The 27,486-nt window shown below is 48.9% G+C and overlaps 1 protein-coding gene across 2 annotated transcripts in view; it reads right to left on the minus strand.

Annotated features, from left to right (window-relative positions):
* The window catches only part of PRKG1 (protein kinase cGMP-dependent 1), a 339,627-nt gene that overhangs the window by 302,037 nt on the left and 10,104 nt on the right, over nt 1-27,486 (minus strand). Inside the window, exon 1 of one of the 2 annotated variants that reach the window (XM_056495518.1) lies at nt 11,834-12,356. The exons of the other annotated variant lie outside the window; for it this stretch is intronic. Within the exon in view, the coding sequence (XP_056351493.1) occupies nt 11,834-12,144 (311 nt within the window). The 5' untranslated portion in view covers nt 12,145-12,356. Of the gene's footprint in view, nt 1-11,833; nt 12,357-27,486 lie in introns of those variants that run through there. 2 annotated transcript variants of the gene reach the window in all.

Below are 27,486 nucleotides of genomic sequence, written 5' to 3' on the forward strand. Positions count from 1 at the left end.
TTCCAGGCTGGCCACAGGCTGATTAATTATTTCATTCCACACCAGGTTTATTGAGTTCTCTCATTCCACACCAGGTAAATTAATTCTTTCATTTCACACAACCCAGCTGCTACTAAAAGGGAGGTTTCTCAACCAGCCGCATTAAAGTGGAAGCTGCTGCTCAGAAAGTATGGACAGTAAGCAAAAATAAGATTGGGCATTTTGAGATTCTTGTTTTAAAAGCTTTATAACCCTTCAGAGCATTTTCAGGGGTTTTTTTGCCTTTTTGTTACTTTGTTTGTAACAGGACTGCACACCTGGACACCTGTAGCCTGTAGAGGAAAACCTGTTTCATTATGAAAATTAGAAGGCAATCATAGAACCCCAGAATGGTTTGGGTTGGAAGAGACCTCAAAGCCCATCTCATTCCACCCCTGCCATGGCAGGGACACCTTCCACTATCCCAGCCCCATCCAGCCTGGCCTTGGGCACTGCCAGGGATCCAGGGGCAGCCACAGCTGCTCTGGGCACCCTGTGCCAGAGCCTGCCCACCCTCCCAGGGAACAATTCCTTCCCAATATCCCATCCATCCCTGCCCTACAGCAGTGGGAAGCCATTCCCTGTGTCCTGTCCCAAGTCCCTCTCCAGCTGCCTTGGCACCCCTTCAGGCACTGGAAGGATCTCTGAAATCCAGAACCTTCTTTTCTAGGCTGAATCCCCAACTCTTCCTGCCTTTTCTCCCAGAAGAGGTTTCAAATGATCCATGACTGATTTTTTTCCCCCAGACTCACTTAAATCCAACCTTGCTGAAGTTTCACCACGCAGGCAGATCCCTGTCAATGCAGCATCTGATTTACCCTTCAGATGAGTCCACAAACAGACAATTGATTTAACTTTTAAAAGCCCTCTCTGCACATCAGATACTCCTTAAAAAGCACAGGCCATGGGCAGAATGAGAGATCTTGACTCTAAAAAAGACCAAAACACCAAAATACACATCCACAATTCTTCTGCAGTGCTTTCACATTAATTTGCTGAGGTGGCTGCCTTTTATCCTCAATGTTTGTATTGCAGCAAAGTGCACTTGAGTCGACAAAGCAATCCCAGAGAAAATGGTGTCAGGGCACCAAGTAGCTGTGGCTGAGCAATCTCAGGCTCCCCAGCCCAAACAGATTAAGAAAAAACCCAAGCTTTTAGGTCTTCTGAAAACACTGAGCACAAGATAGGTTTAAAATGAGCAGATATTGATAGAAGGAAAAAAAACCCCAGATGTTGAGCAGTGAGAGATGTGCCAGCAATGGGTCTGAAGCATCAGCAAAGGATGCTCAGGGTCTGCATCCTGCAGTCCTGCCCTGCCTGTCCCTCAGTGTGGAAAGGATTTGATGTCACCTGGTGGCTGCAGGCACTTCCCATTTAGGGTGGGATGGTCCCTCTCATCATTTTACTGGGAAGCCACGTGGAGAAAGCCAAGGCAGCTCTGAAGGAGCCGGAGAGCAAACAACCTGACAGCCAGGCAGCTTTTTTGTGCATCCTATTCTTCAGTGGAACTGATAAAAATTCCATTAAGAAGCTTGGAATAAGCATGGAACATTATCTCCCCATGATATATAATTTCTTTAGTGTGAGCAAAGTCACAAAATATTTCAGCTGCTGACCAAGGAAATCAGGAGAGGTAACGGAGCTGAAGGCTCCCCAGGAAGCACCTAAGCCTCAGAAGGCTCCTCCAGCATATATTAAAATTCCAAATCCCTCTGAAGTTCCCATTCTGGGTACATTCCACAAGCGTCCATATTTTCCACAGTTAATCTGAGCTGCTTCTTTGCCCCAGTGCCCAAGGCAGCTGTCCCAAGTCACCCTTCCCAGTTCTGCACCCTGCCAGAACACCTTCACTGAGCTTTACCTTTTGGTTGCTACATATTCATGAATTTTCCATCAATAACAACTCTGCCACAATCATCTGAATGTTGTTCAGCTGTATTTATTAAGCAGAAGTCTCCTTCAGAACCCTAAAGCCAAAATGTTTGTGCCCAGCCAGCTTAAACAAATAATGTGACTCCAGCTTATAACACTTGCCCATCACAGAGCACAGCAAGAACCTTTTGTGGTGGAAAACATTGAAAAAAACATGTGGATATAGAGTAAATCTGCCACTGAAAGTCCTTTATAGCTCACAGCTGGAATTTCATTCAAAGCAAGGAGAGGGTGGAGAGCCACTGTGCTCCAGAGGTGACATGTGAGTGACATGGACTCATGTCCCTGGCTCTGCCCTGTTTCCAGCAGGTGTCCCAAGTGTTTGGCCTCACCAAACAGCCTCAATCCCTATGGAAGCTTCTCCATTTGTAGCTGCAAATAGCAAGATAATGCCTAACCCAGATTTGTACATCCCAAGTGATGCTCTTAGCACCACACTAGTGAGTTGCCATTTGAGTTTTTTTTTGGCTTTCAAGTTAAGAAACCATTTGAAAAGATTCCTAACACTTGTTTTGTGTGTGCAAGAGTAATGGCACAAACCCAAAGAACAGAGATTTGATTGATGATCTCCCTTTTGGAGCTGCTTTGCCTACCTAGGTCATGCTAACACTCATCCTTGCCTGCACAAACTCCTACGGGGAAAAACTTGGGGATTTATGAGGGAAGGGATAATTTGTTCCTTGTCATGGACAAGACACAAAGCACCTGGCAGGGGCTTGATGAGAAGATAACAGTGCTTGCAAAACAGAAGGTGAAGCAGGCAGACGTCATGTCTGTCACCTCCCAGAGCCCAAAGTCACTTTTCCCAGGGCCAGGTCCCAACAAACACACCTGTCCTGGCTGTGCTCAGGTATCCCAGCTTGCTGTGCCTGCTGGAAACCCTCCTGCAGGCATAGTAACAAACCCAGCACGTGAGAGGAGGGAGATGGGATGGATAGTGAGCTTTCCCTTGGGAATCCAGACTGTGCTACAGCATCCAGCCAGAACTGATCCAGGAAAAGGCCACAGGAGCCTTCCTGCCAAGGCAAGCTGTGATTGTGAGATACCTCTCAGAGTCACTTAGAAAGCAGCAGAATGCCACCAGGATGTGTGCAAGAACAGCTGTTCCAGCCGTGTCCCTCCTCCAAGCAGAGCAGGGACACTTCAAACACAGTCCAAGCAGCTCTGGCTTCCTCCCAGCTGTGCCCTCAAACAATGAAAGGCCAGGGAAAACAGAAGGAACTGCCTGCCAGAAGGAACTCCCACATTTCTAATGGATTTATCCCACTCTTGGTCTGGACATTCCCCACCAGTGAGACCTGGCTGTTGTTTGGTCCACAGGCAGGACTGTAGTAAAGACAAGCAATGCTGAACACCAACACAGAGCCTCTGGAGCTGGGGCAGGGCACGGAGGTGCCCAGGATGTCACTGAGCCAGCAGAGGGGCATTGTGACAATACAGCTCAAAATCCCTGCCACTGAAGGGGCTGCCACTGCAGGGAAGCCTTCCTCCTGCTCCCAGCAAGGATTCCTGCTGAGGTCATTCCTGGGAGGTGAAATCCCAGGATACAACTACTTAAAGGTTGATATAAAAGCAGTTCAACAGGTAGAGCAAAAGCCACAAGGAATTCACTCTGTGTTTTCCATAGGCAGGTGAGTGTTCAGCCATTCCCAGGAATGCAGGGTTCCACCATATGCAATCCTCCCTGGGCAATTGGGATCAGCTGTCCTGGCTCTGTCCCCTCCCAATTTCTTCTGTAGCTCCTGCCTGCTCATGGGGCAGGTGAGGAGCAGGAAAGTCTTTGGCACACCAGAAAAGCTGGACTGGCAGGAAAATCCAGCTTCCTATGGTATCTTGTGCTCCAGTCACTGGAGGTTCTCTGCCTCTGGATGCACACAGGAAACAAGGCTGATTTTTAATGGAGAGGTAAAGTCTGGATCCCGCTGGATGGGACTGCTGTGTGGATGAAAAGCCTTGGGATTGTCAGGGGAGAGAACAAACAGCATCCATGGGAAGAGAGAAAAATCTTGCCAGAAGGAGGAGCAGGAACAAGGCACCCAGGGAAGTAACCAAGGGCTCAGAAGAAAAGGGGGAAGAGGATGGTGCTCCACAGCACAAAACACAGGATCTGCTGAAGGATGTTCATCCCCTCCAGCTGACCATCCCATCCTTAACCTTCTCACACCCCCCTGCCTTTACTAACTTAGGCAACACTGCAATTTCAAGGCAAAGAGCTGGAGGCTAACTCTGTATTTCCAGGATGCCTGATCTTCCATTTCACCTAAAGGAATTTCTGAGGAGTTTAAGAGCCTGATTTGGAAAGAGTCTCTATAGCTGAAGCCAGGTATCAGTTCCAAGGAGTCTTAAGGTACAGCTGAGTGGCACTATTTGCATCACATTTGCTTTATCTACACCTTCCTGAAGTGCTTGGCCACTGCCCTGATGTGCTGCTGGCAGTCCCAGGGCCATTGATTTCCTCTATTCACCAGAAATATCACCCACCAAGAAGGTTATTTTCCTCATTTAGCCTGTGGACTCCAAGAGCAGTAATGAATTCCCCTCAGCCACCGGATCTCTGCACACAAATGACATCAAATAGGCAGTTTAAATCCTAACAAGCCTTGACACATCCCAGGGACCCACTTCCACTGGGGGCAGGGAACAGTGGCTCTCCATTTCCATCACACCCATGTTATTTACTCCTCTGCTCCAGAATATTAATGATACTCTGTGGTCACAGAAACCAACAGCATTTCCACATTAGGATTTGAGGTGACCTTAAAAATCACCTCATTCATGGGCAGTGACACCTTCCACTAGACCAGGATGCATTCCCACAGCCCTGCTGGTTCTGTACAAAACTGCTTCTACTCCACTGATACCAAAGCCTGACTGTTTTCCCTCCTAATTAAAGTGTATTTGCATGAATGCAATACTCCCCTACATGTGCTAAATACATGAGTGAACATACATGTCATTATATATATATATATATATATATATATATATACACATATATATATTTCTCTTCACATTCAACACAAAGTGTATGTGTACTTACAAGACTGCAATTTAATTTTCCATCAATCCAGGCAGCTCTGTTATGATTTCTCCTCTTTCTCACATAACCCACAGCCACGACCTCAGAGAACATTAAGTGAACAAAACGAGCTGGCCTGGGCTGGGCAGTTTCTAAATCCACATCAAGCCCAAGTCACAGAGCTGCTGTGCAGCTTTCCTGACACAGCTGGGATGTTTGACAGGAAACACCTCCAATAAATGGGCTCACAAACTGAATCAAAGAGTGGAATTTGGGGAAAGAAGCACCACCCCAGGCAGGAATTGCTGCAGCCTGACAAGGAGCTTTTTTTCACTGATAGCCTACTTCAAGTTTGCTCCTAATGAACAAGCCCCAAACACAGCCCAAAGACCAGAGACTTCTGAAAGTCTGACAGCCCATTTTCGACTTGGAAAGCAGGCACGGGTGTTGAAGTTTGGCTCTCCCTGCTCAGGCTCTGGTTTCCAAGGAAACCAGTGGCTGCAAGAGCCTTGCAAAACGCTGGTCCTGCGCTCCTGCTCCGAGCACGATGTGCTGGAGCTTCCCCTGACACAAACCCTGCCAGGCAGGGGCTTCAGCAGCTTTCCCAAAGCACCTGGATGCAATTCCAAGCGTTCAGGATGTCAGGATACACACAACATACCAGACTCATTGCACTCTTCTGTAGATGCTGAGAGGAGGAAGGTATTATTGTCATGGTTTAGTCTCCAACATAGCAGCAAATACTTTTGGTTTTTTTCCTGTTCTCTCTGCCCTTCAAAACAAAGACAAGCTACACAAAACATGAATGTCAGGCACTTCTCTGCCTGCATGTACCCTCTAGAAATGGAAAGCAGCAGATGAAAACATCCACAGAAATATTTACACTTCATCCTGATGCACATGCAGGCATTTGGGCCCTGTGAAAAGCCAAAAGCAAAGACCAGCAGCACAGGCAGCAAGGATTATCACTGATGGCAGTGAGTGGCATTTAACACACCTCCAGCTCAGCTTTCCTGGACCCCTTCCCCCAAAAAGATGTTTGTATTCAGTAACTCTTATCATCCTACAGCATCTAGCTCAAGCAGGGTAATCACAGAAACTGATATCTAACAATTCCCTATGTCCTTTTTAACTCTCTAAAGAAACAGTTTTTCCCCTTAACTCCTGTTTTCCACCTGGTGCTCAGCAAGTTCAGGACTCACAGAGCCCCCCCCTCTCCTTCCAGAGGCAGCTGGCCAGGCTACGTTCTGTGCTGCTACATCCATTTCTGCTCAGTTTCAGAACTCTGACCTGGCTTTTTTATTATTATTATTAATTTCAGAAATGTAAGACACATCCTGTGTTTAGGAACACAGGATGCTGAAGCTCAGGAATGCTTTCACACAATCTGGAGAGAAGGAATTCGTGTCCGTGGCCTGGGAACCTCATTTTGTATTGAAGCACTTTAAAACTCTCCACCTACAGCATTTGTACAGCTAAGGATGAATGTAACACAGCTCAGACAAGTATAGGTAATTATTCCAGTAGTAGAGATTAAAAAAAAAAAGTTAATTCTGGAGAAAATGAAAGTATGGAGCTGTACTACAATTTTAAAGAGTGTCTATGTTAATTACCAGCTGTTGGTGTGCTCGGAGCTACTGTACTTGCTGAACAGTGTGGTTTTGCATATAACCACCAAGAAAACGTCACTGTAGTTTCTGAACAGAACTACTTTGCTTTAAAACACAGTTTACAGACAGCACACTGCTCAAATTAATCTCCAAAAGCAGCAGAAAATCTCAGGGAAGTCTGTGTTGCCTGTTGTACAGAACTAAGGATAACTGACATTGCAGCGATGCTTTATCTTGCAATTAAACTCATCTCAGCAAGAACCAGACAGAAGATGACAAAACAACTACGTGGCTTTAATAGCTTTATTGGGAGATTTGTTTTTCATCTTCCCTCGAGTCAAACCCCTCTGGAGTTTATACTCAGCATAAACATCACCAGCCTGAACAAGCGTGTTGAGAGATGACCCAAAACGCTGCCTCAATAGAGGAAAATTGTAGTTCTGTCCTTAACAGCCTAATGCCACACAGCCACCCCTTACTACTGCAAGAAACCCAAACCTCAGAGGGTTGTAATGTATTACACAAGGAGCTGAGCTGTCACAATGTCCCCTTGTCACTTCCCAAGGCACTGAAGCTGCTCTCAGCGTGAGTCACACGAGCCAGCACACAGAGGGGAGCCCCATCACTGCCACCACTGCCGAGCCTGACCTGTCAAAACACGGGAAAATCACACTCAGCTGCCTTGCTCCAGCACTGCCCTGCCCGTGTTCACAGCTCTGTCAGGGACAGCATCACCCCCACAGCAAAACCTCAGCCCTGCAGAGCACCAAGGGTCCTCCCCCACCAGCGGTGCCCCAGCACACTGCAATAAAATCCTGACCCTAAATCCTGACCCTTCAAATGCACCAAGAAACCCCACTGACATTCATGGATTTTTGTCCATTGAGCATCAGCTTAAACATCATTCAGCTGGATTGGACATTAGAGCACATAAAAGCAACCACAGCATTTAACAGCTCTCACAACAAATGATAAATGCAGTTCAATTAATTGCTCACTGGACACATCAGAGTGGATTGACACCAAAGATAAAATTAAGGTTGCAGCACTGCATCCATCTCTGCTACTGCTCGGGGCAAGATGCTTCACCAGAAAGTGACAGGACTCACGAGGCCATCACCATCCCAGCTCCTGCCCCACATTCCAGGAAACCATCACTGCAGGAACGTGCCTCAGTTCCTCCCCCCATCACCTCAACCACCAGTTCTCTGTGGTTTCATCATGTACCAACCATCTCCCAAATTACTGTAGGGAGAGGACAGTGTGGGGCTTGAGGGAAGAGGGGTTTGGGTCATTTCAGGGGTTTTTAAAGGAATGGCTCTGGGTACTGCAGCATACACCGCACTGATAAACACCAGAAGAGCATTTCATGCCAACACCCTAAATGCAAAGAGCTTTTCAAGTATTTCTGGGGGTTTTATGACTATTATGATCACTTAAAATATGCTTCTAGCCCCCAGAGGATGTGCACATTTGCCTTCAAAGAACCAATCTGGCCGTTGCAGGGATTTTGTTAAATCTCTTGTATGCATGTTGTACTTTCCCTAAGGCTATGCAACCAAGAATTTTGTATTTCTTAAACCAGACTTCTTAAATACAACTCACAGGCTGCTCCTCCCCTCAGAAATGAGTCTCTGGGATTTTGGCAGATTCCCCAAAAGTCTGTTAACTCCCCAAACCAAGTTATTTTTTGTTTTACTCAACATTTCTTACAAATGACACAGCACTTTGCTGCTGTCTCTGTTAACAACAGAGCTTGTACCACCTCAGCCAAGAGATCAGGCCCTTCACACTCAGAAGCTCCATGCTTTGTTCTGTGTTCTACTTCTACATTTCTTTTTTTCTCCCTTCTGGAAAAGAAAACATGCTGATTACACAGCCTTCTAAAAAACCAAACAGCTGTTGCTGATCCATGAACAAAGCAGCCTGTTAAAATTAAAGTCCTGGGTATTTTCCCATGGCAAGAAGCAGGCAGGGAAAGGGAAGAGTTGCAGCTTGCTGGTTGAAAAGGCTTCTCTTTGCTTGGCTGCTCTGTACAATTTTAACTGCAAAGGCAGTTGGGACAAACTCGGTCTCCCAGTATTCCCTCCGTGCTGACAGGCTGTTAGCAGCCAGGATATACACCCTGCAAGAGGTCAGAGGTGTGGAAAAACAAACACAAGCAGCAATTTGGGAAGATGAAGAGGAGAGAAATATCTGTCAGGGCATTTTTTCTGCCACGGAAAACCAGCCAGTTTCCTCCCCAGCCTGTGCCCTCTTACTCGGTCACTTCTTGCAAGTTATTTCCTTAGAGAGGGGGAGGGAAGAAAAAAAGCCACTTATTTTAAATAACTGGCTTCTAGTTACTTGAGCAGGGAGACTGATGAAGATGCTAATGCCCAATTCCTCTCACTCATAATTCAGAAGAAAATGGCTTGATGTGTCCCTCCATGGATTTTAGCTTCTCATGTCAGCCCACAAAGTCCTGCTTCACTTCTAGTGTTTTCTAAAAACACTGTAGAGGCAAAACAAGCCCAACCCTGCAACAGCAACTCAAACTCTCACAGCTCTAAAAAAGCAATTTTATTTAACCATATACATCCTAAATGGAGAGGAGAGTGTGTAAGGGAAGACCCTGCAGATTTAATGGTATTTATCCACACAAGGCAATTAAATTTACTTTCACACTTTGAAAGCCATTCACAGAATCCCAGAATGGTTTAGGTTGGAAGGGATTTTAAAGCCCACCCAGTGCCATGGGCAGGGACACCTCCCACTATCCCAGGCTGCTCCAAGCCCCATCCAGCCTGGCCTTGGGCACTGCCAGGGATCCAGGGGCAGCCACAGCTGCTCTGGGCACCCTGTGCCAGGGCCTGCCCACCCTCCCAGGAACAATTCCTTCCCAATATCCCATCCATCCCTGCCCTCTGGCACTGGGAATCCATTCCCTGTGTCCTGTCCACAGTCCCTCTCCAGCTCTCTTACACTCATTCAGAGTCAACCACTCCATAATTCAGACTCTTCTGTATAGCATCACAACAGCTTCCACCACTACAGACCCTCAAATATCTACTGTGACCATCATAATAACTCAGTTCCAAAAGATTTTCTGCTACTATTGATCCTACCAATCTCCAGCCACCTCTGCTTAGATCAGGAGAGCAAAACCAGCACTACCTAACTAAAAAAAAAAAAAAAAAAAAAATCAATCCAGATGCTACTTTAGCATCATTTTGGTTGGAAAATCCCACTAAAATCATCAAGTCCAGCCATTCTCCTAGCACTGACCAATATCCCCAAGTGCCACACCCACCTGCTTTTTGAACACTTTCTGGTGGCTTGAAAAAACCAAAGGTTGGGTGCCAATACCTCAAGAGTCACTGAGGTTCAGCACGAACAGGGGAAAAAAAAAAAAAAAAAAAAAAAAAAAAAACCTTTTTTGCAGATTTTGTTATTTCCAGGTCCTCACCACAAGTTATCTTTGCCTCCACTTCCCAGAGCCACATACACTCCTGAAACCATTAGCAAGGATCTTTTCCTGCAATCACAGACCGGTTTGGGTTGGAAGGGACCCTAAAATTTATTCATTCCAGCCTTCTGCCTTGGGCAGGGACACCTTCCACTATCCCAGGCTGCTCCAAACTCCTGGAATGTCCCACCTGAGCAATCACAACCTGCAGCCACAAGCTGACTTCAATATCATAAATAATATTAGGAGTAGTGGCCATGGATGATCCCAATGAAACACCCCAACAGAGGAGCGTTCCACCAGACTGCAGGGCTGCATTTACACAAGGAGCAATTAAAAATTCCAGCTGGAAAAGGTTAATCCAAGGCTTTGCCAGGCTTCCTACATACTTCACTGAGGCTGAGGACTCTGCAGACTCGCTCTGCTGGAACCTGTGGCGCTTCCCGGAGTTCTGGCAGCTCCGTTTGCACTTGGAGGGCGCCGAGGGCCAACGACACTGCCGAGGAATCACCGCGCTCGGGTTTTGCTTTCCCATTGCAAGTTAACACCGCGGGATGCTGTGGATGTTTACCGCATCCCTCAGGGATTTCACAGGCCTCAGCCACCTCTCTGTCCCCCCTGACAGCCCCCAGCGGGCACTTTTTGGGGTGTTTTACTCGCTTTGGGGGGGCTGTGGGGAGCCATTTCCCGCGCCACCGCCGATCCTCCCCTGACGTCCTTTAGAACGCGCGGCCAGACGCCTTAAAAGGAGAAAATCTCTGCGGAGGTGGGGATGGCGAGGCGGGAAGGGCAATGTGGGGATAGAACGGGAGCGGCGTGAGGGGCAGGGGCGGCCCGGCCCGGCCATGGCGGCCGCCCTGAGGGCGGGCAGTTGCCTGGAGACGGCGGGGCCCCGCCATGGCGGCGGGAAAGGGCTGAGGCTGCGCGGCCCCCGAGCACGGGCCCCGTGCCCCGGCACCGTCCCGTCCCCCGCATCCCGGAGCCCGCGGCACCGGGATGGCTCCGGGGTACAATCCCACGAGGGAAATGCCGGGCCGCGGAGGGGAGGCGGGTTTGCCCATAGACGGGGAGGTCGCGTCCCGGCCCCGCACACGGAGCGAGCGCCCGCTCGTCACCTCTTCCCTCCTCCTGTCTTATCTCTCGAGGAGCGCTGAACCAAAGGCACCGAGCCCGCGAGGGCTCCGTTTCCCCATAAAGATGCTCGAATTTCCCTCATCTGCGGCAGGTGTGAAACCGGGGCAGCGCATCCCCCGGCGCGCCGGCACCTGAAGATCCCCGCAACTTTCCCTGGCCCCCGCACACCCTCCGGCACCGGGACACTGCGATAAACTCCTGCTTCTGCCAAACCCCCTCCCCAAAACACCAGCCCCCGCCCGGGGAGCCGCGCACCGCATCCCGCCGGGCTCCAAGTTTCCCATCTGGGAATGTCTCCCTGCGGGGTCCCAGAGCCAGCCCCATGTTTCCCTCGCCCCCTCCCGCAGCGATAAAGCCTCCGTGCCCACGACACGGTCCGGCTCGACCCGCCGGCAGCAGCGTCCCCCGGCGGGATGGGGCGGCCGGGTCCCCCCGCAGCCGGGACGGGGACGCCCGGGTCCCGCTCTGCCGGCACCTCGGCGCTCACTGCTGCCGCTCTTCCCCCCCGCAAGCCCGGCATCGCAACTTTCCCACCCCGCGGGGCCGCCCGGGGAGGATGCGGGGTGCGGGAACGCCGCGCTCCGGGCTGCGCTCCGGTCGGCGGCGAGGCCGGGGATGGAGCGGGATGAGGGACAGAGGGGAGGCTGAGCGGCGGGGTGACCCCCTGCTTACTGCGGGCTCTTGGGGTAGAAGGGGAGGGTGACGTGGCTGAGATCCTGGATATCGAAGGCGGTGGGCTCGGCCGAGATCGCCTGGCGCTTGGTCCGCTGCTCGCCCTGCAAGGTGCCGGCGCTCTGCTGCTGCGCCTGCTGCGTGGCGGGCCGGATCACCGAGCGGTACTTGTCCAGCTCGTTCTGCAGCTTCTGGATCAGTTCGTCCTTCTGGTCCAACTCCAGCTCCAGCTCGTCGATGAGCGCATCCCGCTGCCGCAGCTCCTCGATCTTCTCCTGCAGCGCGTACTGTAAATCCCGCAAAGTGCCCATGGTCCTGCCGCCGGACTCGCCCCTCGCCGCTCCCGGCAACTTTCCCCCCACGGGGCCGCCTCCCCGCGCTCGGGCCACCCCGGCCGCCGCCGCCCCGCTGGGCTCGGCCCGGCCCCGCGGGGCCGCAAAGCCGGACCCCCGGCACGGCGCTCCGGAGCCGGGGTGTTGTCAGGGGCGATGTGGAGCCGCCTGCGTCAGGCCGGGCTGGCGAGGGAGCCGACACACACACTCACACACACACACACACTCACACACACACACACACACACACCCGCGGCGGCGAGCGGGGAGGGAGGGGAGGCGGGCGAGAGGCAGGGGCGGCGGGCAGGATGCACATGCTCGCCCCGCTCCCTCCCGCCGGCCCCGCCGCGCCGCCCACGCCCCGCGGGCTGCCGAGCAGGGAGGGGGCCGCCCGGGAGCCGCTCCCGGTGCCTGCTGCTGGAGGCCAGCACGCCTCCCCTCCCGTCCCGCTCCCCTCCCTCCCTGCCCTCTGCTCCAGTCGAGGTGCCACTTCTCCCTAAAGAACTTATCTCCCTTTTACTTTGCTTTTTAAGAGCCGATTTTTGTCGTCTTCTCCGAGTGGAAGCACAAGCCGGCGTCTGGCATGGCTCCTCCTCGAGCCTCAGCGAGCTCCGGGCTCCAAAAACCCAGATTTTTCCCTGGAATATCGGTCAAGTCTGTCTGCACTAGAAAAGCCTGGAGGCAGGGCATCTGGCTTTCAAAGCACTAAAAAAAGAACCCTGCCTTAAAATCTGGGAGATTTTCTGCCTTGCCCAAGTCAAGTTTCTGCCGTACCAAACCCGATCTGACTTCCCCAAAGTGTGGGGTTTTCCTTTGTGCACTCAGGTTTTCTGTGTGGCCCTACCTCTGCCACACAGCCCAGAAATAACAAAATCAAACAAACGAGCCACAGCAGCTGAGCCCTCGGTGCCAAATGGTTCTGGGTTCTTCTGTTTGCCAGGTGCTGAAGGGCCAGCACAGCTCCAGCCTCGTCTCTCCGGGGAAGAAATAAGGGTTTGTGAGCTGTTTTGGGGGTTCCTGATAAAATCATCCAGCCTGGAGCGATGAAAGCCCCAGAGTGCAGCTGGAGGCAGGAACCTCACAAAAGCTGCTGCAGCACTGGGGCACCAGCACAGTTTCATGCTCAGAGGTTTTCGGCAGCTGCTTCTGTTCCCTCTTGGGGAGTTTGATTTGGGGAGGGGGAGGATGTAGCCCTGAGTACGTTTTTTGGAGGTGGGGGGCACCTACGTGTTTGTATCTAAACCTCCCATGCCAGGCATGAGCTGGGAGTGCCACACATCCAGCTCCTGCTTATGAGTTTTGCCCTTTTTTTTTTTCCCCTCCCGTTCCACACTGGCTCCAGCTTTCAACCTGCAGCTGGTCTTTATAAAATAAATTTCTAAAAGAGAACGGATGAGGAATTAGAACTGCTCCCTGCTCCACGCTGTTTCTGGAAAGGGCCTGGCCTCTGCTCACAGATATGAGGCTTTGCAAGTTCTTCATGCATTTGATCCTACATTTTTCCAGACACACGTGAAAAGGGGGGAAAAATTGGGTTATGCAAAACTTGCCACTTTTCAGTCCCCTTGATGCATTTGTGCCAGGCACAAAATGAAATCCCCTGGTTGTTTCCACGGGTTCAAGTCCAAACAGCATTTTTTACAGTCTATTCCTCCTATTTCTATCTCATATAACTCACTGGGAACAAAACTACCAAATATCTGCTGAACATTTCCATTTTAAAGACAACAGGCATTAAACAGATGCATTCCTGCTGCCTGCAAACTGGGAATCAGTGATAAATAAAATATTTTAACAGCGTTCAGCTGACAACGCTGTAAGTTTCATTGCTTTCCTCCCTGCAGAAGTGAAGTCTGCAGGAGGGAGAAGTGATACAGTTACCTGAAGCCCACCAGGCTTCAAAAGAATCGCAGCCCTGGGGAAAACTGGTGCATAATTTCCCAGTGACGAGCTGTAAAATAACATTACTTTGTTTCTATGAGAGGGGCACAGCTCCGGACTGAGACAACAGAGCTCCAGAACAGAAAGGATCCACAAAAAAACCATGAGAAATTATGGCACATAAAGCTGTCAAGGAATTTAGCTGAGTGTATCTAAAATATATATTTATTTCCAGGTGGGAAGCAGATTTTCATGAGACCCTTGGGGGTCTCAAGAGAGACTTTTATGGCCCAGGTTTAGATTTGGGACTATAACCTGCAGCTGTCAAGTCCAAGGCTGGTGTTCCCTGGGTTAAAGATGAGGCCAAAGCAGCCCAAAGGGCTTCACAGGCCGACAGCAGAGCTCTGCCATGGGAAGGCAGCTGGCAGTTGCCTATTTCTGGCTATTCCCTGCTCTCCCAAAGAAACCAGAGCACAGAAACCATGCAGCCAGCACAAATCCTGGTGTGTGATCTCAGGGATCCCAGGGTACCACCCCACTCCAATAAAAATAAATGCTGTGGTCCCATTCCTTTCAATTTAAAGCTCCCAATTAAAAAAAAAAAAAAATCTCAGGCTCAACAGAGCAGCTGCTTTGTCTGCTTGATCCAGGGAATGGAAAGAAACAGCTTTAGGGAGAAGAATGGCAGGAATGCACCAACTGGCTTGGTGTTGGGAAGATGGGGTGAAGCTGCTGGCAGTTTAAGGAAACCTTTGGCTATGAACTTCCCAAAGCCTTTCCCTGCTCCCTCCACTGCCAGAGTGTGCCTGGATGTCGAGTGGGAAACAAGAAAAAGAGCATCTGCAGACATCTGCCCCAAAGCACGGCACACCAGGGCTGTCTGGTGGGAATCACACGGAGCAGGGATGTTTCTCCTCTCTGCTGCACTCACAATATTTCCTCTCTGCACAGCTCCGGGGTTTTGATAGCTTCTGCTTCTGAACCTTTTCAGGGATCATCTGTCACCAAATGCACCCACTCAGCTGCCATTTTCCAAGCTGAAACCGTATTTGAGCACTGTCTATCCTGCAAACACCTCCCTGGATTCCCGAGACAAGGCTCAGGGAGCTGGCGCAGTCCCTGATGGGCAAATGTCACCTTGCTCCAGCCAGCCAGGACAGCACAGACAGAGAGAGGCTGGACATGCACCACTGATCACATACATAAACATTTTCCTCCTCCTGGATGTGGTGTTTGTTCCCTGCCTAATCCACTCTACTCTTTTCCAAAAATACCTGCAGGAGCAGATCAGCCTGTGGCAGAAAGTTGAACCAGCTGGATTTTGTGATGGATTATCCTGCTGGTGGGGGTTTTGTGCAGGTTTGGGAAGGTGTGTGACCTGCAGTGACACACAAGCAAATTCCTTCCCTACCTGCACAGTCACAGCAACACCCTTATGATGAGAAGGAACAACAGAAACACAGGAAAATTTCGAGGAAGGCAACACAGCAGCTGAACCCTTGCAAAAAGCACCTCGAGGTGTAGTCACACCTGAGACTCGCCACATCTCATCCATGGGACGCCACCTGCTATTCCACCACATCCCCAAAATCCACGGCAGTCCCCAAGGCAGAGCAAGGAGTGCCACCTACTGAAACATGGGCACACCTGGCCATTCCTTCTGCCCCAAAGTGTTTCTGGCAGCTCCTTCTGAGCCCACAGGGCCCTACAGATTTATAGGGGAAACCTGGGAACTAATTCAGCCCCCAGGGATGGGGATGAAGCTGAAATTACTGTGTCAAAGCAGCCTAAGACCAAGGAACAGGAAATGAATATCTGGGGAGTGCTTCAGTCTCTTTTCTCTAAGAAAACAAGACTTATTTTCTCATGACACTGGATGTTCCTCCTCCCTATTTTGGTCCTTTCCAGAGCCTCTAGAACAAAACTGAAAGCCATTTGTTCCTCCCCACAAAGGGATGGAGATATCCAGCTCTGAGCACTGTCATTCAAACCCCATTGATTCCTTCGGGCTGGAATTCAAATCAACATCTAAACTGGATTATCCTGATGACTTTCCTTTAGGGCATTGGTTCTTTCCATGCTCAGTAAGAAACATTAAGAAGTGTGAAGAGCATGCAGCCATTCCAGCCCACCTAGGAAATCCTCCCAGGATGAATCTGGGGTAGAGAGTATGAGAAGGAAAAGAAAAATACCACAAGGCTTATTAATGGAAGAAAAAATTGCTCGCTGCAGAAGAAGCCGAAGGAAAAAAATAACAATGTGCTGTTCTGCAATTGTAATGCATTTAGCTCTTTATATCACATTAGGGACACACAGAACACCATAATGAATGTTTGTGCCATGCAAAGCTGAAGGAGGAAACATTGGGAGCATGGAATAGCAGAGGATTCTCCAGGAACACAGTGGTTTTGAGCACACGTTACATCACATTGAAGATTTAAATTCTCCTTTGTGGGCTCTTTGCCTGCTAGGAAGAGATGGCACAAAGCATCTCCTGTCAGTACAAGGTGAGAGATCTCCCTCCCCTCGATATTTTTCCAGGCTGGAGCAAAGCCTGGGTTGTGCTTCTTGCTGGGTGGGCTACAGAGCTGAAACAACACAAGTATCACTCATCTCATTACAAGTTCTACAGAAAAAAGCACCAGAATCACTCTCCATACCAGAACAACAAGTCCTTCAAAGCTTGTTCCTTCCATCAGAGCAACTAAAACCATCCCTCTGACCTCTTCTCCCCAGTGATAGACCCTATTCCCACCATCTCTCCCCAGACATCTACAGAAGCCTCTGCCCTCCAAAAGCAGGAAGGTTTTCTCCCTTGACTGCACAGAAAATTGGATTTTCAGCAGCTCACCCCACCAGCTGGGTGCACACAGCTGTGTGTCCCCACAGCCCTTCAGGGTTAAGGCAATGCTATGGGATTCCTGGGAGCACTTCTCACATCCTCAGCCCAAATGGGGCCAGGCTTTCTCCAGGAAATGATTCCAATCCCTCCTGTAGGAAACAGTGCCACGATCCTGATCCCTCCTGTCCACACACACCTCAAGTGACTGGTTCATTTTTCCCCTTTTCCAAAAAAGGCTGGACTGCCCAGCAAGATCAGACACAGGCAAAGCTAAAACACTTCTTCCTCTGGGCTGAATTAAGGCAGAAACAACTCCTAAACGATTCAGCTGCCTTAGGAAGTCTCCTTAGGCTCAGGTTAAGCAGAAACTTGTTCTGCAAGGTGCCAAAATAAACACTCAGTGCTCTTTGCAGTTACCACAATTAGACAGTGCCCATGCTCTGCTTCTCCCAGGGCACTGACTATGGAGAGCAAAAGCAGCATTCAGACAAAGCACGTCCTGGAAAATGCAGTTTTCCTTTTGCTTTCAGCCATAAGCAACCAGCAAATGAACCCAGGGACCAATTAAATGAAATGTAAGGAAGCAGATCTAGTCATGGAGCCACAAGATCCAGGATGCAACAGAGGTAAAGTCTGTAAAAAACATCAACTCAGCTGATGTTGCTGGGAAAACAGGTTCCTTCTGCTCCCACACACATCTCTGTTGGGGGAAGCTGAAACAGTTGAAGGAAGGTGGGAGCCATGTGCTGGGTCTGATTTCCACAGGGGGATGGCTGGGCTAGCCAGGCCAGCTTCCTTCCACTTCTCATCAGCCAGAGCTGAACCGCTGGGGACAGCCCATGCTCAGTGACCCTGTGAACTTCACTGCTCCCCACACATTCCTCCTTGGAGTGCATTTCTTCTACACCTTTGCCATGTGAAATCACCTCTTGGTTTGTCTTTATGTGGGACTCCAGCAAGCAACAACAGCTCCCAGGGCACCCTTGGAATCACAGAAGGGTTTGGGTTGGGAAGGAACCTTAAATCTCAGCAACAGCAACTCAAACTCTCACAGCTCTAAAAAAGCAATTTTATTTAACCATATACATCCTAAATGGGGAAGGGGGTGTGTAAGAGAAGATCCTGCAGATTTAATGGTATTTGTCCACACAAGGCAATTAAATTTACTTTCACACTTTGAAAGCCATTCACAGAATCCCAGAATGGTTTAGATTGGAAGGGATTTTAAAGCCCATCCAGGGCCACGGGCAGGGACACCTCCCACTGTCCCAGGCTGCTCCAAGCCCCATCCAGCCTGGCCTTGGGCACTGCCAGGGATCCAGGGGCAGCCACAGCTGCTCTGGGCACCCTGTGCCAGGGCCTGCCCACCCTCCCAGGAACAATTCCTTCCCAATATCCCATCCATCCCTGCCCTCTGGCACTGGGAATCCATTCCCTGTGTCCTGGCACTCCATCCCTTGTCCAGAGTCTCTCTCCATCTCTCCTGTAGCTCCTTCAGGCACTGGAAGGCCACAGTGAGGTCACTCCTAAGCCTCACCTCTCCAGGCTGAACAATCCCAGCTCTCCCAGAGTACTGGTCACATGCTGGGAAACACTTGGGCTCAGCAAAAATGACATTTGCTCCTCGGGACAGCTGCAGTTCTCCACTGTTTCCCTTTACAACACAGCCCAACCACAGCTGAAGTCCTCAGTTTCAGCCTTTCCCCTCTCTGGCCAGCGCTGCCCTCTGCACCTCGCTCATTGTTTTAGTCACGCTGCTCTGGCTGCAAGAGGTGGAAAGCAAAATCCTCAGGAAGGTGTGAACAGCAAGAGGCTCATCCCCCCCTCCCCACCAAATTATTAATTGATATCAGCTCATTTCTCCAGCCTCATTTGGAGGCTGTTTGATTCCTCCACTTCAGGGGTTTCACGGTGACAAACCTCTCAGCAGCCCCGAGCATTTGCAATTCCAGGTGCTCCCTCTGCTCACCCTTTCAGACCCTGCAGTGTTTCTTATCTCTCCTCGCCAGTAATGCACCACTCACCTCCCATAATTGCCTTGGTCTGTTGGGTTGATTTATCCAGCCTTCAAAACAATTCATTTATATTTGAAATTGGATTAGAAATAAACACAAATTCCGCTCCCCCGATATGAAAATAACCAGTGTGTTACCAATGCATCATTATTTCATGATGCATTGAGAACAACTGCTCTGGTTCTTTATACAATCAATTTAATTCCTCTGCTTATTAAAAAAAATTATTTGGCTGTTTCAGGTATTTATAACAATAAACACAAAGCACAGATTTTAAATCTGGGGTTTACATGCCTGGTATTTCTTTAAGTTGCACTGAGAGCTGCCTTCCTTTTTAAAAACAGATTTGTGCCAGAATTTATCCTGAAGTTCTTGACATTTGCATGTCCTGAGTAACTGCAAATATTCCACTGGAGCACCAGACTCTTATTTAGGGATCTACAGGTGTTTTTGGCCATAATTCCAGCAATTCTAAACCCTTCCCCTCTGAGAACATTTCCCAAAAAGCTCTGTCCACAGGAGCTGAGCCCTTTGATCATTTAAGGTTCAGAATCAATGGCTGCACCCCACAGAGGGCCTGGCTTGTTACAGTTCCAAGGAAATATCCGTGAATCATCCAGGCACAATCTGCAAACAGGGCTCACATCAGGCCTCACAAAGGTTTTACAGCGCTCCACTGACTTCTACAGCGATTTCTTATTTATGCTTGGGGGAACTCCATCAAGTTGGGCTCTCAGAGTGTGTAAAATGTTTATATTCACCGTTTTCTCTGACAGTGTTTGCAGGGACTGATTGCTCTACCCATCAGAGCAGTAGAGACCAGCACTCGCCTGATTTCCCCAGCACTGCCAACATCTCTCAGCTGAGTGCCCTGGGTGAGTCAGGGCATGGGCAGAGCTTTTATCCTCACCTTCCTTCCAATTCTGGTTCAGGTCAGCAGCCAGGTCCTTGGCTGGGGTGCAGAGATCCCTCCTGGCTGGCACTGCTCCACCTCCTCACCTGCCCTGGTTTTCCTTTCTCCAGTTCCATTCCCAGCTGCTTTTCCTCTGACCTTAACCTCCCTCCATGGCAGAGTATTCCAACATGCCAGGAAGGTTCAGCTCTGCACCTCTTCCCCACCAGCTCCCAGTCTTTGGTTTGAGTGGAGAACAGCACAATTGTCTTCTGGGGAATTGTGATACCAGCTACTGGGAGCTCCCTCAAACATACAGGGAATAAATCTCTTGGAAATGATGCTGCTGCAAAGTGCTTTGGGTCTGCTCCTCTGTGGTCAGGAAAGAAAGATTCCCAGGCTGGTACTGATCTTTTCTATAATCACAGAAGGGTTTGGGTTCAAAGGAATGTTAAAATTCATCCCATACCACCCCTGCCATGGGCAGGGACACCTTCCACTGTCTCAGGCTGCTCCAAGCCCCATCCAGCCTGGCCTTGGACACTGCCAGGGATCCAGGGGCAGCCACAGCTGCTCTGGGCACCCTGTGCCAGGGCCTGCCCACCCTCCCAGGAACAATTCCTTCCCAATATCCCATCCATCCCTGCCCTCTGGCAGTAGGAAGCCATTCCCTCTGTCCTGGCACTCCATCCCTTGTCCCAAGTCTCTCTCACTCTTTCTTGTAGCTCCTGGAAAGCCACAGTTTGGCCACCCCAGAGCTTCTCCTCTCCAGGCTGAACAATCCCAGCTCCCATCCTTTCCTCCCAGCAGAGCTGCTCCATCCCTCTGATCATCCTGGACTCTCCAGCAGCTCCAGGTCCCTCCTTTGCTAGGACCAGGTGATTTCTCTGCAAGAACTGTTTGAGTTGCAGCTTTATTCCTCTGCTTTCCTTGAGCAACCTGCCTCAGGCAACAGGTCCCTTTCTCCCTTCCCGAGTTTCTGCAGCCCCAGCACACAAAGCCCAAAGAGTCCCAACCCATCTCCAGAGCCCCTGGCACAGCAGGAAGGATCAATGAGGCACAAACCCTGCACTGTGCAGCATTCCAGATCCCTGCACAGGAGCCTGCATCCTTTCCACACACACAAAAATCACTTTATTTTTGCTTTGCACCCGCTGTTTCCCTTTTTCCTTGTGCTTCCAGGGCAGGGCTATTTGCAGCTGATGCTTTGGGCATGACGAGGCTCCTGTGCCACCTCCCCTGTGCTCTGCTCCCTTACATGGCCAGCAGCTCGGGCAGGCACAGCATTCCCCACATTCTTCCCTTTTTCCCTGCTTTTTATCCCGGTTTCTCTCGGGAGGAGGGAGCACAAACACAAGGAGCACGGCCGCCCTCTGCTGCCCTGCTCCAGCTGCAGCCTCACAGTGCAGTACAACAATCAAAAATAGCCATCACATTTAAAAACAGCAATATTATTGCTCAAGCCTAGCTCTAACACATTAATTTATTCAGTTTTTCTGCAAGGGGCTACCACAACTTTTTCTCGAGTTACCCACTCCAGCTCCCCAAAAAGTGAACATGTGGCTTCTTAAGGGATTTATTTGTATAAAACTGGCATTTCTAAACCCACAGCACTGTCTGTAGGTCCCTTACAGCAATCAAACTCACAGCCTGCTTCTGCTTAATATTCGTTTTGCCCAATAAACAAATTATTTTGGAGCTATAACAACTCTGCCTGCAGACACTACACTTTGGGTGGGTTGTCTTTACCATTCCTATGGTATGGTAAATAATACCAGATTAAAATAATACCATCTCTTTGTTCCCCCTTAAAGAGATGCAAAAGATTGATCTGGTGCAAGCTGGAATCAATGATTCAATGCAGTAATGCACATTAAAGCATTGATTTGCACCCATTCCTGGCTCAACTCCCAACCACTCTGAGTGTGCACACAAAATTCAGAGCACACTGACCCAAACATCCCTTTTTTTTTAGTATTAATGACCAATCTGAAAAATAAAAGGGGTTTATTTCCACATTTTGTCTAATTTCTTTGAGATTTAAATTATCCCATTTTCAGGAGTCTGGCTCTTTTTACTGTCCATTTATATTCCCTTCTAAACTCCCAGAAAAGTCAATTGAATTTCAACAGCTCTTGTTAATACCACAAATATTTCACTGCAATTGCAGTTAATCCATCACCTCCCCAAAACCCAACAACAAACCCTGACTTCCCAAACTGCTCAGATCTACAGATAAAGTCAAGCTTTACAAGCAAACTCTGATTTTAAAAACCATGAATGCAATTTCCAGGCAGAATCAGTATTGACTGGGCACCAGAACAGCAAATGCTGAGCATGGAAGGGTAAATTATGGGAAAAGAATTGACCTAGGAACCCCACAAGGATGGGGAATGAAAGTAAATTTTTTTTATGTCCCTCAAGCATCTCTGTATTTTTGTAGGGGATGCCCAGGACAGGGGGTAAATAAAGTTTTTAAAAGGCAAATCAAACCCAAGCAGATGAAGCAATTCAGGAAAATAAATCAATCCTCAGGTGAAACCTCCTAGTACCCAATTCTTTAATAGTATAAAATTCCTATAGGATAAATTGGAGGTGGGAACCCCAAATCCAAAATCCAGCCCATGGAAAAGCTACATTCTGCCATCTCTGCTCTTCCAAAGGAGAGGAAAACACAGATTTTACTCCCCTAACCTCCTCGCTTCTCCTATTTAAAGGTTTCACCAAAACCCTCAGGCTGGGGCAGGTTTGGAGCTTTCAGTGGAGAATTCACCTCACCTGGGTAATCCCTTGATGAGAGGCAAAGCTCAAGGCATGAGTTTTCCATGTCAGCTTGGGAAAAACCTCAGCATTCCTTAAACTTCTCTCTCATTAACCCAGTTCCAACAGGGTTCTTTCAATTATTCACAGTGCAAAGCAAAGCTTATTGTCAACACATGAGCAATGGGGAAATGGGAATATTCTTCCCTTGTAACTAAACTGTTTTTTTTTCTTTTCACCAGAAAAGCTTTTTAACATGAACTCAGGTTTTTCTGGCCACTGGATGGCAAGTGATGTGTTTGCAAAATTAAGCTTTCAATTTGTACAGCGTTATTAGGACTCATTTCATTACGCTAATTTTTTTTTCCTTTAATTTTTCTTCCTCTTCAGCAACACACAGGAAATAAAAAGAGGAGACTGGCACATCACACTACTAAATCTGCAGAAGCATCTTCAAGTTCTTGCAGAGAGCAGTGATTAAAGCTTTAAAAAATGTACCTGTTTCCCCCCTGAAGGAACAGAGAGCTGCTGGAGCATAAATCCACCTGAATTAGAGCACAGCTCGTCTGCTGATCATTGAAACCACAGAGTTTAACCCATTTCTTGTAACTGCAGCTTCAGTTTGTTTCACTTCGTCTCATTTCTGTTCCTGAAAAATCACAGCAGCCCAAAAGAAGGATGAACTTAATGGCACCTCCAGCGAGCTGCACGGGTTAATTAACATAATTACTCATTCCTAGCCTGGTCAGCTCGCTGCATTCATCTGCTGCAGGCCCAGCCTGAATAATTCAGCAGGTATTAATTATTTATGGCCTGGAGCTCTTCCAAAGGAGTTGTTAGCAATCAGTGCCAGGCATTGGACCTGTCAGGCAGAGCCAAGCCCTGCCCCACCAGAGCCTGCTCTGCTTTATCCTGGGGATCACAGCAGGGAAAATGGGAAGGGGTTGCATTTAGCCACCAAAAATATCGTGTTTTATATCTCCCCACATCCAGCACTTGATTTAGAGGGGATGCCAGGAGGAAAAAAAATCACCTTTTCCTTTCAGTTCCTTGATGGAATATGTTGAAAAGGAGAACAGTGCAAGGCATGGACATTCCTCCCCTATAATCTCTGCCATGATTTGCTGTCCTGGCAATCAGAGTCCATAAAATGGGCATCAGGACTTCCAAAAAATGGGGGTGTTGCCTGTGCCCACCCCACCTGCAGGCTGCCAGAAAAGCCAGGCTGGAGCTCCCCTCCTGCTGGGAAGAGCCTCTCCATCTCCATCCTCTGCTTTGGTGGGTCTCAGTGAAGGAACACAAACCCAGAGGGTGAAGTTTGCCCAGTGTGTGAGCAGCAAACCATGAACTCAAAGGACAGGATACAGCCTGAGGCAAGAAGGAGCTGTAACTCCTAAGGGCTGAGGCTGAACTGCTTTTTCAGAGTGCTAAAATCCCCCCCTGTGGCAAAGGATGCAGCTGGAGATGGTGTTGAAGAAGGTAAACAAATACCTGGGAGCTGGTGTTTGTCAAGGGCAGAAGGGGCTTATGGAAAAAAAAAAAAAAAAGAGAACAAAAATCTTATTTTACATTATATCGACACTATAATTGACTAAATTATAGTATCAAGTGGCATTTTTGGAGCAGAAGGCTTTACAAGCACTGGAAGATGGGTAAATCCACATGAAAAATGTCCTAGTTTGAACAAGGACAAATATCCAGGTGCACTAAATCCCTGGGAAAGGGGTGGCTCACCCACAGCTCCACCTGCAGCTGCAGGTCAGCAGTGCCACCTCCAGTGCCCATCACCACCCCAGCTGAGCAGTTTTATGCTCCAAACCCCCCAAACCACGCAGCTTTTTCCTGCCCAAGTGTGTTTATCCCCAAATCTTCCCCCTCTGGAGTCTGCTGCCAGCACAGCCACCCCACGTCCCCTCCAGTCCCAAAGAGCTGTGCCAAGATATTTTCCATGGCCAAGCCTCCAGCACACAGGAGAGGCTTCTCCCCTCCTTCCTGCTGGGTTTGGGGGTTTGGCAGCTTCCCCCCAGGAATCCTTCCCCGGGGTTTCTCTGATAAAAATCCCTTTCAGCCTCCCCCAGTGCTGCCTGGCCAGGGCGACCTCCGGCTCCATGGGCAGCTCCTGGAGGGGGCTGTGGTTATCCACAGTGCCCTGGTTCCAACCTCCTGGATAAAGATCTCTGCTCTGTGAGGCCCTTCTCCAGGGCAGAGGGTGGGGAGGCAGAGCTGAAAGCGTTTTTTCATTCCCAGGAAAGCTGGGGGGCTGTGCAGCCCTGCAGCTTTTCCCTCCCTCTATTCCCTGGCAACTCAGGCATCAGTTTTTGGGAGCTTTTTTTAACCACTTCCCAGCATTAAGCTGAGGGTTGTCCCCTGCATTTTGTCAGGGTTTTATGGCTCTGTCACTGCCTTAAGCATCAAATATTTCCAGCCACGTGGAAGATAAAGCTGAATTAATCCAAGTGTTAAAGCTGCACTTTTCTCCCAGAACTCCTTTCCCTCCCAGAAGCCATGGCCAGGAGGGAGGTGGCATGAAATCCATCTGTCAGCTCAGCCTGACACTGAATTTAAATTAATGCTCTGACAAGACCAAATCCAGCCCTGGTTCTCCCTTTCTTTTCTGGCACCACCAACTACTTTGCCGAGCTCTTTAGAACTGAAAAATTAGGGAGAGGTTGGCAATGCAGAAAAAGCAGGAGAAAGAGCCCAGGTTTGACAATTCTTTTACCATCATGCCATGGGGTTTTTAGGGTTTGGTGGTTCATGCTCCACAAAGAATCCTAAAGGTTGGAAAACCCCTCTGAGATCCAGTCCAACCATTCCACCCAGTGTCCCCAGCTGCCACATCCACAGTTTTGGAACCCTCCCAGGGCTGTGACTCCACCACTTCCCTGGGCAGCCCCTTTCAAGGTCTGACACCCTTTTGGTGAAGGAATTTTCCCTGATATCCCATCTAAAGCCACTCTGGAGCAACTTGAGGTGATTTCCTCATCCTGTCCCTGTTCCCTGGAGCAGAGCCTGACCCCCCTGGCTGTCCCCTCCTGTCAGGGAGTTGTGCAGAGCAATAAAACCACCCAGATCTCACTGGGGAGATGCCAAAGCTCCAAGTCCCAAACAAACCTGCTCCATTCCTCATTCCCAGCCTGATTTTTCCCTCCAGTGCTCCTGAATGAGAAACCCACTTAAAAAGACAAACCTGTGTTTAACCTCCTCGATACTTGTATTGGTTGGAGACCAGTGAATTCTCATTTCTTTGAGTGTCCAGGCCTGTTTTATCAGCCTGATGAACACAGCCACTATCCTGGATATGGCTGGGGATCTGTACAAGTGGAAACTGGACTTGGGAAGGCAAAAATGAGGTTTTAAAGATCAGCCAGTAATGGGATGACATTTCCTTTCTCCAGGAACATTTGTCTGTAATGAAAGCAATGCCTGAGCACATCAAATCAGCTGTAATTATCCCATTATCCTTGTGTTGGGTCTGAAGGCTAAACTGAGATAATGTCAGTGGAAAATGCTTCCCCCACACTGGGAAATCATTCCCTTCATACTTTCATTAGGGGAGTATCAGGCTCAAGCAGCTTTTGCTGTGAGCAGAAGCAGCCTGAAACTCAGCTTTTCCTTCAAATCCTGCTCCTTAAATCTGCTGCTTAGGATGAGGACTGAAGGGGAGAGAAGAGTTTGGGATGAGACCAGCAGAAGAAACCTCACCACAACATCCTCATGTCCTCAGCAAGAGACTTGTGGCATTCCCCTGCTCCCAGGGCCAGGCACCCCAGACTGAGAGAAAAGGAGATAAAATTAAAATGAATAGAATAGAATAGAATAGAATAGAATAGAATAGAATAGAATAGAATAGAATAGAATAGAATAGAATAGAATAGAATAGAATAGAATAGAATAGAATAGAATAGAATAGAATAGAATAGAATAGAGGAGGAATTTTGTATAATTAAATGGAAGTGTTAGCACAGCTTGGCCTACAAAAGAAACCCTCCAGCCCATCAACATCACACTAAAATTGCCCAAATCCCACTTCATTCCCATTGATTGAAGGGGATAGGGAGAGCCACATGATGGGGCAGTAAACTCATGGTCACAGCTGCCTTAGGAAGGAAAATATTGGGCAAGTCCCTGAATAAAAAAAGATCTTATAGGCCAGCACTTGAACAGATAAAACATAGATCAGAATATGAATATGGACAGCCAAAATACTGAAAAATAGAGTGGTTCAGGTCTTTATATACTGGATTTTTTAAATTTTCAACAAAAGGTGGGCCAGAGGGTCACTGAGTTTGCTTTTTATCTTTGCTGAGTTCTGGAATACAAAAAATACATTTTGGAGAGCCAGAGGAAAGTGAACACTCCACCAGGATTTGAGCAGGTAAATGAAACCCCACAGGTAATTGTGTCAGCCTGACACCAAATCCTGCACATCCTTTGGGATGTGCAAGCCTCCATTTAATTGCTGGAAAAAGGAAGGCAAGAGCACAAATGCCAATCCACAGGGCCCTATGGAAAACAGATCTGGTGGAATGAGCTTAGCAAGTTTTACTAAATCAACTACAAATTGGGCTGGAAAAGGGATTTGCAGCCATGCAATGCAATTAAAAGGCTGCTTTGAGCCAGGATGGGAAGGGAGTGATTTTATTCATGACAGAAACACACCAGTGCAAACAAAACCTCCACGGATGAGCCCAGGGCTCATCTGCAAACAGGGCTGGATGAGCAAAGCCCTGCTGACCCCCTGAGATTCCCACTCAGGAGCTGAAGCACTTCCCACTCCTCCTCTGCCACCCAGCACCTCCCAGAAGGGCTCTGAAGTGGCCACAGATGTGATTTAAGATCTCCTTAATTCCTGAGGGAATTTACAGACTGGATTTACAGAGGCTGCCGGCCCAGCTTCCTGCAGGCTGGAATTGGGATGCAGGGATTTG

Source organism: Oenanthe melanoleuca, chromosome 6 (genome assembly GCF_029582105.1).
Source record: "Oenanthe melanoleuca isolate GR-GAL-2019-014 chromosome 6, OMel1.0, whole genome shotgun sequence".
Taxonomy (NCBI): domain Eukaryota; kingdom Metazoa; phylum Chordata; class Aves; order Passeriformes; family Muscicapidae; genus Oenanthe; species Oenanthe melanoleuca.